Here is an 11,053-nt window from a genome sequence, read left to right on the forward strand (position 1 = left end):
GTTCAGAGTTTCTTTGCTGGGGCGAAGTCATAAGAAGTAATTGGCTTGCAGGAGTTCATATTTATAGCATGCAGTTTGAAGATAATTGAAAAGAAAATACACAGGTGGAGTGTAGCTTGGGAGAAGATGCCTCAGAAGATTTGTAATAGGAAATACGGATCCAACAAGATTGATCTGAAGGTCTTTTTGCTTATGGTGACATTTCGAATTAGGCTTGTTAATCCATTTGTAGGAACACAGGAAACTTCAGATGTCTTCTAAAGGTTGTATTGTTACCTATCTCATTGGCTTGGGGGGTCGCATAACTCCATACCCTCCAACAATTCCCAGATGAAAATAGGGACATCCTAAGGAAAAGCAGGGCATTCTGGGATCAAATCAGAAACAGGGATGGCTTCTGTAAATCAGTGACTGTCCCTAGAAAATAGGGACACTTAGAGGTCTGGGTCGCTCCCATTCATAACTGAAGGCACTGCAATAGAAGCCTCTGCATGCAAGCAGAGGCTGAGCCACTGAGTTACAGCCCTCCCTACATTTAATTTCTAAGAAGGAAAAGCACTTAATTGCTATCTGGAGGGTTAGTATGTTTTTGCTACTTGCTACTTATGGTATAAACACCATGTTTTGGATTGTATGGAGTGTGCGAGGCTGATAGATGGATGCTCGCTCTTGTGACAAGGGGTTTTTACCTTGAGGAAGGTTGTTTTGCCCCTTCCAACAGTCTTGTCACACACACACACACACACACACACACACCCTCAATCTTTTGTGGCTTCCCCAGTGGTTTTCAAATTATGTTCTGTGGAACCCTGGAGTTCCTCCGAAGCTTATTGGGAATCCTTAATGAGAAGATAAAAATTGCTGAGCAAGTTATTCCAAAAGGCCTATCACTACTCCTGCAATGTGCAACTACAGGGAACATGGGGTATTATTTTATAATTCTATTCTAGGGCATACACTCTGTTTATATAGGGTGACATCGACTACCTTGCCAGTAGCCAGGATGAACTGAGTGTTCACCTAAAAAAACTTCTCTGAATTATTCACAGTATTCAGGATTCCTTTCTTCTTCTCATTAAGCATGCTGGCTGGGACCGATGAAAGATGCAGTCCAAAACATCTGGAAGGCACCACATTGGCTACCCCTGCCCTAGAGAGATGCTATAGAGATGCTCAATGAACCTCCTAGGGGTTGAGGGTTGGGTTTTTTTTTGCCTTCCTTGGACTTCAGAACAGGAAGTTTGTCAAGTATCTTACAAGCCACAATAGAAGGTTGATAGGCCATGTGAGGAGTCTGGCTTGGTGAGTCATAATGTATAGTGTGAGAGTAAATACCAGTAGTGTTAGCAAAGTCACTTAAATGATGCAGGTGGAGGCTGGAGAAAAAATAAAACCTGATAGCAAATAATAATAACAAGAACAACAGCAACAATAATAACAACTTATACCCCGCCCATCTGGCTGGGTTTCCCCAGCCGCTCTGGCCGGCTCCCAATTGAATATTGAAAACATAATACAGTGGTACCTCTGGTTGCGAACGGGATCTGTTCCGGAGGTCCGGCCGTATCCTGAAGTTTTCGCTACTGGAGGTGCCGCTTCTGTGCATGGCATGGTTTAGTGCTTTTGTGCATGCACGCCTGGTGGTAGACCGCTTCTGCTCATGCAGCGAAACACTTGCAGGGGTGCCGGTAACGTAGCCCAAAGTTCCACTATATAGCATTAAACATTAAAAACTTCCCTAAACAGAGCTGCCTTCAGATGTCTTTTAAAAGTAGGATAGTTGCTTATTTCCTTGACATCTGATGGGAGGGTGTTCCACAGGGTGGGCACCACTACTGAGAAGGCCCCCTGCCTGGTTCCCTCCTCTCACAGTGAGGGAACCGCCAGAAGGCCCTCGGCGCTGGACCTCAGTGTCCGGGCTGAACGATGGAGGTGGAGACGCTCCTTCAGGAATACTGGGCTGAGGCCATTTAAGGCTTTAAAGGTCAGCACCAGTACTGAGGACACTGGCATAATTTGAGAAGAAAGGAACAGAGAGGTCTTGTCTTTCTTATTTCAGACTTTGTACATCAGAGGGAGACATTCAACCAAACATACAAGGAGGAAAACTCCCTCTGAAATACAGAACTAATCAGGACACATGGTACCTCAGCAAATTTATGCCCCTCTTCTTGGTTGCTAAGCAACACCTCCAGCCTTATCCATTTTGGCTAGTTGACTTCAGCACTGATGGAATTAACCCTTTAGTTGTGCCTGAATAGTGAATGAAGACATGAGCAGGGAACTTGGGGGGCGTGCAGCCCAGTCCCACTCCGGCCTCCCCATGCCAGACGGCCCTCCCAAGCCTCCAAAGGGGGCTTTTTTGTGTAGACTTCCAACAAACAGAGCATTGGAGGACAATTGTGAGTGAAAGATAATTAGCATAACAGGAAACATTCTGAAACATCTGTGCTGGCTTTGGAACAGAAGTTAAAACCCAACCTGTAGTTGCTACATGGGAAACCAGCCTAGATAAGCAAAGAATAAACTCTGCTAGTTTGAATTGCCACTAACTTCATTTACTTTGAAGCAGACACCGAATGTTAGAAGAGGGTTTGCTGGAAGCTGACCTAATTTCTAAACTGTACTCTCCAGGGGTCCATGACAAGGGTTAAATATTGTGCTAATAAAGATTAGGAGATTACTAGAAAAGAAAACATTTTGCCTTGACCTGATTCACAAGGAAATGCTTTATCACAAGAATTTGTTTTTTGTTTTGTTTATTTAAAGAAAATCTGTACATCTTTAAATATACAATTTATTGGAATAAAAACAAGAAGAACCTAACTCAGGAGCATGAAGAATATAATAATGATTTTCATGAGAAATCCCACGTGGGAGCCTAACTAGTTATTTTGGAGGATATGTGTCTGCCACCAGCATAAGGCTTTCTACCCATCTCGCTGCTGATTTTTACCTATTTTATTTATTTAATAAAATGCATACACTGCTTGATTGTAAGAAAACTTCTGGAATTTTGTGTCTTGCTCTCTAAATCTACTGTGGGATGCTTTTTACTTGTTCATTTGGTTCCATTGTTTGTCATTTTTGTGGTGCTGATTAATAGGCAGGTGAGCTACCTGCTGCAAATCTCAGCTTTTGCCGGGATGCACAGTTTCAGCTCATGCTAAATTTGCAATCTGACTTCATTGGAGTGCAAAATTGGCTTGCTTGTCATAAGCTGCTAATACAAGCAAAACAATCTAATACTTCATTTTCTGGCTCAAGTGGAGGATTATGATGGCTCAGAGGACTTTCTTCTTCAAAATTTGCACTGCAGATGAACAGCTGTTTCTAATGGGCAAACCTTGTTAAAAATCAAAGAGCATGGATTGGCTTGTACTTGAGCACCACGTTTTCTTGATAACAAGCGGTCACACCTAGAGAATTTAGATGGTGAGGAGGAAGCAGCGGAGGATCTGTGAGTTGTTTTTGCAAACAGAGATTAGTAACTCCCCCCCCCTTGCCGCCCCTTATTGTATCAAGATGGATTTTGAACCATAAGGTGAGACACACAATCTTATTGAACTGAGCTGCCATAATGTTTAACAATAGATTAGACAGATTTGCAGCAAATTATGCCAACGGCATACTCCATTGCATTACACACGGTCAATTAAATGTGCTTCCATTTGGAAAGAGACGGCTGCGGCATTAATTACAATATTTATACATGCCTGCAAGGAAGTTTGCCTAGTTATCATACCTTTGTGCCAAATAGAGCTGATAAGATTTCCACAAGTGACTGTACTGATGAAAAGAGCATCTTGTGTGAGCCCTTGGGAGAAATCAAAAAGTTAAAACTTTGCTGTTTCTGGCTGTCAAACACACACACACACACACACACACACACACACACCCCTACCTTTTCAAAACAAAGAATATTCAAAATATTGTGTTGGATAGGTAATGACTAAATGTTTCTGGAGGGGGCAGCAGGGGGAGATCTCAGAAGTCAATTCTGCTTAATACTGCAAGTTCTGGCCTACTTGAAGTAAAGGCCAGGAACAAAATGTCAGCTGAACATCTCTGAGGAAAATTAAATCCCCCCCCCCCCGCGCCACACAATAAGGTGCTTTGGATCCCATTTCGAAAGGAAAGCATTTGCATTTCAATGTATTTTGTAGTATCAAAGGTTACCCTGTTCATAAAAAAAACCATCCCGTTCATAAAAAGAACACCCCAACCCTGCATAATCACCACTCTAGTAATTAACAATAATAACATATCAGGCTAGGGTCCTAGAAACAAACCTTTCTCTTTTAACGGTTTTTATTTTTCCCTGTTGTTATTCTTCTTCTATCTCTTCATGTAGTGCATTCTCAAGTGGAGAAAAGCTGGCAGTAGGCTTAATAGCAACAGGGTTCAAAAGACCACGTGCGAGAGCTCTTATACATTATTGTGGCTGTACAAAATCATATTTTTGGGTTCCTCTTCAAATGTAAATGATTTGTGCTGGAAACAAATTATGTTTCCTTCCTAACACCCTCCCCCCAATATTGTGCCATCATGTAGAGCGCTCAGTGGCATAACCAAGTTTTCTTACCATTTAATTACAGTACTCTGTGTTTTCAAAGATGTGAAACAGTGCCACTGGATTTCTCTGCATGTTTGAAGGCTTAAGTCGCTTTATTGTCGAGGACTTCTTAAGTAGCAATGAATGCTCTGCTCTCAGAGTGTTATAAACGTCTATGCACAATTACACAACCTGTGTGTACTTCCACATGATACATTGCTCTTTCCCCCCTTTTGAGATGAAGCTCAGTTGTATACATGTATATCCTTCCATATGTTAGGTTGTACATGTAACAAAGGGACTCTACTAAGTGCATACCATTCTGCAGGCATGCCATTCTTTTAACTCTCCTCAACTTTGCCTATGCTTCTTTCCCCTCCCCTCCCTCCCCTCCCCTTCCACTTACTCAAGCCAAGGGATAGCCAATGTGGTACTTGGGATGTTGATGGACTCCAGCTCCCGTCTGCCCCAGCCAGGATGACTAATGATGATGGGAGTTGTAGTCTAACAGCATCTGGAGAGAGCATCACATTGCCCCCCTCTGCTCTAGCCATTGTCATTCCCTGTCCCGTTGCGAAGCCATTGCCTGTCATTGCCCTTCATAGGGAAATGCCTGCAGCACCTGCTTCCAGACACAACTGTATCAACTCTCAGTTCACAACCAGAGTGTTTACAGCTCCTTTCCCTGGTTTAAATGACCATGAACGCCTTAACAAATCAGCACATTGAAAAAATGGAGATGGATTTATACATCAAACTGCATGTTTGTACGTGTAGAGGGTTGGTGGCATCCTTTTCTGTCACAAGGCAAGACAAGAGTGCAGCTCTGGGGGTGAAGTCAAACCGCTAGAGAATCACAGCGCCTGCTGTGGCTGCAGGCCTGGGCAATGTGCATGGACCTAAATGTATGCATGGCTGCAACCAAAGATAACAAACCTGTACCCATTTACCTGCATGTAAGTTCCTTTGAACTCAGAGACACTTAATTCTGAGGAGGCACATACAGAATTCTGCTGTATGTAAAACCATCAGAAGCAACGCTACATACAAAAAGATATCCACAGTGTTCAAGAAATTTCACAGACTCATCAAATTCCTATGTTCTTTGGTACTGCAAGAGACAGCATTACTTTGGGTCGAGATTTATTTTGTCAGGAAGAAAGAATGCTCAAATGAGTTACATCATTGGCGTTTATTCAATTCAGATTATTATTCTTTTTTACTCCCTGAAAATTGGAGCCACATTTAGCCATAGCTGTGAGTATTAAGGTCAGTCACACTGCACCATTTCACACTGGGCTAAGCATACAAGCGCTGCCAGAGGGAAGATTGGCACGTTCAATCTCTATGAACAAGCTTTACATCCAGATTTGAAATTCAGTCCGCATGAACTATGCAAACTACAGTGTGCTGAAAACATTTCCTACCCGGGGCTTTATTAAAATGGGCATAGAGTTGTGCTAGAACACAGCTGAGTACCTGGGCTATTTCTAGAAATATCGGTGTGGCTTGCATGACATGGATCTTTCCCACGGATATTGTCCCTGCTGTCAGAGCCATTCAACATATTACAAGAATGAGGTTGTAGACAGAAGTGGTAGAATAATGGACTGTACCACTTCTGACTGCACAATGGAATGTCCCCTCACACTGAGAGGTATGTCAATTGTATGTAACCTCCGTCTACTCTATGCAAAGTAGCTCTTCAGGCTGAAAGTTCTAGCATGACCTTGATCTTTAGCATGACCTTATTACATTTTGGGAGGCCTTTATGTAGGGGAGCATATAACTCCCTGTATTCTGCAGTATGAAGTGCTACAGTCTAGAATTCTACCGTGATATATCTTTATGTAATATGCCGAATAGCTTCTGAATCATCAGCAACTCAACCAAATAGCTGTCTAGTGTCTACACATCACAACGAAAATTTAGTGAGATAGTTTTCTAACTGTGATTGTCTAACTGGCCATATGGATATGTTGCTATGTAATGGGAATAAGAGATTTCATGTTGACCAGCAAATTTGCACTGAATGCCCTAGCCACATTCCTAAATTTCAGGATTTTGCTCATGCAAAATTCTTTCTAAAGCCGCAGATGTTCTTTTTGTGTCAATTTTTTTTATTAAACTTTAAAATCTTTAGATATAAATTCCAGATCCCAAATTTGTTATACATTTCTCTTTAAAATTTGACCTCCTGCTTTCCCATCCGTGCTGTTCTTAATCCCATCCCATTTACACATTGCATTTTAACAAACTTTTCATCTGAGACATTCTCTTCTATTTCATATACCATCAAATTTTCTACCGCTGCTCATATTTCAAATCCTGCTCGCGATTTGATCTGCTCATGATATTTTCTGATGTTGTTCTTTTTAATATTGCAGAGTACGGACTCGAACTCAAATGTGAGAAAAAGAACTAATGCCACCGTACAGGCGGAAACGGAGAGTGTCAGGAGAATTGATACAGGAAACAGTACCATGCCACCTTCAACGGTAACTCAGGGGCCTTCGGACGCTATGCCCCGATCTCCTTCAGCATCAAGTCCGAACCCCTTCAGCCGAATTAGCATATCAGAAACATTGGCTTCTGCAAGAGCTACTCCTTCAGCACCTCCCTCTACCCCAGTTTTAACTGGATATATACCCCAGCAAGCCACGGCTGGATCTCCAACCATTCATCGTTTACTTGGATCTAGACTGGAGCAGATTCAGACTACAGCAAATACTTTGGGGGCGCCTTCAAAGTCGTCAGTCGTCGCTCCTCCTCCTCCTCCCCCACCCTCAAGCTCTGGCACCAGTAAGATAGACAAATATGCACGCATTTTGTTCCCCGTCACCTTTGGAGCATTTAATATGGTCTACTGGGTGGTGTATCTATCCAAGGACACGATGGAGAAATCGAAAAGTCTAATGTAGTCTTGCTGCTATGTAGTAGGTTTTTTCTGAAATTTATTCTACACACATTTGAATGCAGAGTTTCTTCTTTTAAAGCTATTTTTTAAAAAAGAAACCTTTAATGCTTATTTTATATATAAAAAAGCTCTGTGCTCGTTTTCCCATGGTAAAGGGCAGACATTATTAGGTAAATTAACGCAGCAAAATGGAGGGGCAGGGAATATGAACACTGTCTTCCAGGCCTTCTTGAAATGGTGTTCTGTTTGAACAAAAATGCATGGGGCCATTGGGAAGAACAGAGATGGGAAGCAAATAAATTATAGTGATATACAGATACATGCATACAATAAATGTGGTCTGGCTTTCCAGAAAGTGCGCACCAGTAAGTAGAAGCTGATGTTTTTGTGGCCTAGCTGCAGGACTGTGTTCTCTCCTGTGAGTTGGGGTGGCTGTGAGTTGGAGGTTATTTGTACCTTTGCTGGTAAAGACACACCCTGGAAAAAAAACATGCATTCATGTAGTGGAAAGCAAAGCAAAAAAAACTTGCTGTATGTGGGGAAGCTTTAGGAGAAAAGAGCTATGCAAATAAGGGGGTAGATAATTTCCACTAAGCAAAATGCACAGGCAATTATGTTTTTGAACGAAGCTTGGGTGGGTCTCTGTAAGACACTGGCACAAAATCTTTTTGGCTGGCAAATTAGGGTCATGGCCAAGCCCAATTTAAGTCAGTTCTACTAATATGAATGGGAAACAATAGTGCTAAGCTTGAATTGGATTGTATAACCTGTCTAAGTAAACTGGAACTCGTTTCATTTAAATCAACTTGCTAGTTGCATTGCCCTGCATTTCATGTGCATACTCCATAAATCATTTAAGCATCATTCTTGCATTTAAGTTATGTTAGGTTCGAGATCACTTAATGTTTACCCTTCAACAGTTGTTTTATAGAAAAGGAGTACCAAATGGATGGCTTTGCCCCTCTACTTTCCGTGATATTTTTGTTTTTTTCTTCCCTCACTTGCCAGGATGTTTCCCCTCTTCACTTGCTTTGATGTCTTTGGCTTACATTTCTAATACATCTTAGTTTGAATATGTGAATATTGAACCAGGGCCTGGTTGTTGTTCCTGTTTCAGTGGCCTTAGCCACAGTAACTTCAGGTCTTTCCACCGTGGCACTGGGACTGCTTCCTGTGGATTTTAACCTAGGTACTTCTGTGACAGGGATGTGGGTGGCACTGTGGTGTAAACCACTGAGCCTTGGGCTTGCCGCTCAGAAGGTCGGCGGTTTGAATCCCTGCAACGGGGTGAGCTCCCCTTGCTCAGTCCCAGCTCTTGCCAACCTAGCAGTTTGAAAGCACGTCCAAGTGCAAGTAGATAAATAGGTACCGCTCCGGCAGGAAGGTAAATGGCGTTTCCGTCCGCTGCTCTGGTTTCGCCAGAAGCGGCTTAGACATGCTGGCCACATGACCCAGAGAAACTGTCTGTGGACAAACGTCGGCTCCCTCGGCCAGTAAAGCGAGATGAGCGCCGCAACCCCAGAGTCGTTCGCGACTGGACTTAACTGTAAGGGGTCCTTTACCTTTATACTTCTGTGAGATTTGTATGTAGGAACCTATGTTTCCCACATGTTGAACAGCCTCTATCTGACCGTGGAACTGGGTCATGGCAAAACGATTCCCATACCAGTGTCAGAACATAATAAATGAGCCAATTCTGAGAATACTGTGTTTTAAGCACTTCACTGGTTTAGCCGAATTGTACAACCTACAGCCCAAACCCATAAATATTTAAAATGTGGATTAGTGACAGCTACAATCTACAAATGTTAAGTTTTGGCAACACTGCAGCAACATTATGATAACATTGCACTGGAGCAAACATTTACGACTTCTGTGAGCTAGTCCTACGGGATTGCTTTGGAGAACTGTTTGTGTTGCTCTTGAGTTACAACTCTGAAAAGAAAAGAAAGATCAAGCTCGGAGAGTTTTGTTTCCATCAAAATTGCATCTCTCCTCCTGTCTCTGCTCATTTCTGCATTTCTTCTTTATCTGTCCATGCGTCTCCCCACTTCCTGGATTGAATGTTTCACCAATAGGCAGTCAGCCAATATGGTACAAGAGGGGTTGGTCAGCACATTGACATGGGAAGAAACTATGAATACTTCCTTCAACATTTCGGCACGTCTGCCTGTAATGCAAGTTGTGAGGGTTCAGGCGAATGAATAACCTGCTAGGATCACCCCTAGAACACTACAGTGGTACCTCGGTTTACAAACGCTTCAGGTTACGAACTCCGCTAAGCCGGAAGTAGTTGCACGCCAGCAGCACAGTGGCAGTGGGAGGCCCCATTAGCAAAAGTGCGCCTCAGGTTAAGAATGGTTTCGGGTTAAGAACGGACCTCTGAAACAAATTAAGTTGGTAACCCGAGATACTATTGTACTTCGGTCTTCTCTCGAGTAGTGTCTTCAATGCCTTTAAAAGCAGGCAGCTGTTATTGCCCATGTTTTCTAAAGATGGACAAAGTCCCTTTTTAAAAAAGCCTGTTTCCAAGTTTTCTTCTTATAGTTCACCTGGTTTCATACTGTTCTAAAAAGAGCCTTCTACTGTGCCATGAAGAAGCACTGCCCATCACTGCGTGACTCTTGACTGTTTTCGATTATGCATAGTGCAGAGAATGTGAATAGAAACAAGTTTTCCTCCCTTTCCCATAAAAAAACTAGAACTTGGGGTTCTAGTGAAGCTGAAAGTTGGAAGATTCAGGACAGAGAGGAGTGTTGCCATGCTCAGGTGTGGCTGGCCACGATAAGAAGAGGATGCTGGACTAGATGGGTGCTTGGTCTGATATTAAAGTTATTTGCATTCTTTCGGCCTCGGCCCAATATACCCAAAGGAGCGTCTCCACCTCCATCATTCAGCCCAGACACTGAGATCTAGCTTTGAGGGCCTTCTGGTGGTTCCCTCACTGCAAGAAGTGAGGTTACAGGGAACCAGGCAGTGGACCTTCTCGGTAGTGGCACCCGCAATGTGGAATACCTTCCCATCAGATGTCAAGGAAATAAACAAGTATCTGACTTTTAGAAGACATCTGAAGGCAGCCCTGTTTAGGAAAGATTTTTATGTCTGATCTTTTATTGTGTTTTTAATATTCTGTTGGGAGCCACCCAGAGTGGCTGAGGAAACCCAGCCAGATGGGTGGGGTATTAATAATAATAATAATAATAATGATAATAATTCTACTTCTGAAATGGGGGACTTCTTGTTCTAATGGAGGCTCCCCATGCATTTCTGAATCTTGATCTTCCAGGGTTTTAAAACATGTGGGGCGTCTCTGTGAGTATAGGAGGTGCCTCACTTCAGAAGTAGGGTTGCCAGACTCAATAGAGGACAGGACTTCTGTGCCTTTAATTGCCCTGCTCTCTTTTGAGTCTGAAAACCTTAAAGAGAAACCATCAGACCCTCTGCTTGGAAATTAAACAAAGGGTCTGCTGGTTTCTCTTTAAGGTTTCCAGACTCAAAAGAGAGCAGGGCAATTAAAGGCACAGAAGTCCTGCCCACTATTCATAGCTGCCAAGTACCCCGTTTTCCCCGGGAACCCCCCT

At 42.8% G+C, this 11,053-nt stretch overlaps 1 protein-coding gene across 1 annotated transcript in view; it reads left to right on the forward strand.

Moving 5' to 3' along the window:
* The window catches only part of GABRA4 (gamma-aminobutyric acid type A receptor subunit alpha4), a 29,725-nt gene extending 20,315 nt beyond the window's left edge, over positions 1 to 9,410 (forward strand). Inside the window, exon 6 of the mRNA XM_060279140.2 lies at positions 6,943 to 9,410. Coding sequence (XP_060135123.2) covers positions 6,943 to 7,476 — 534 coding nt within the window. The 3' untranslated portion in view covers positions 7,477 to 9,410. The remainder of the gene's footprint in view (positions 1 to 6,942) is intronic.
* Positions 9,411 to 11,053: the final 1,643 nt, after the last annotated feature.

The sequence above is a fragment of the Zootoca vivipara genome, chromosome Z1 (assembly GCF_965207765.1).
Source record: "Zootoca vivipara chromosome Z1, rZooViv2.hap1.1, whole genome shotgun sequence".
Lineage (NCBI taxonomy): Eukaryota > Metazoa > Chordata > Lepidosauria > Squamata > Lacertidae > Zootoca > Zootoca vivipara.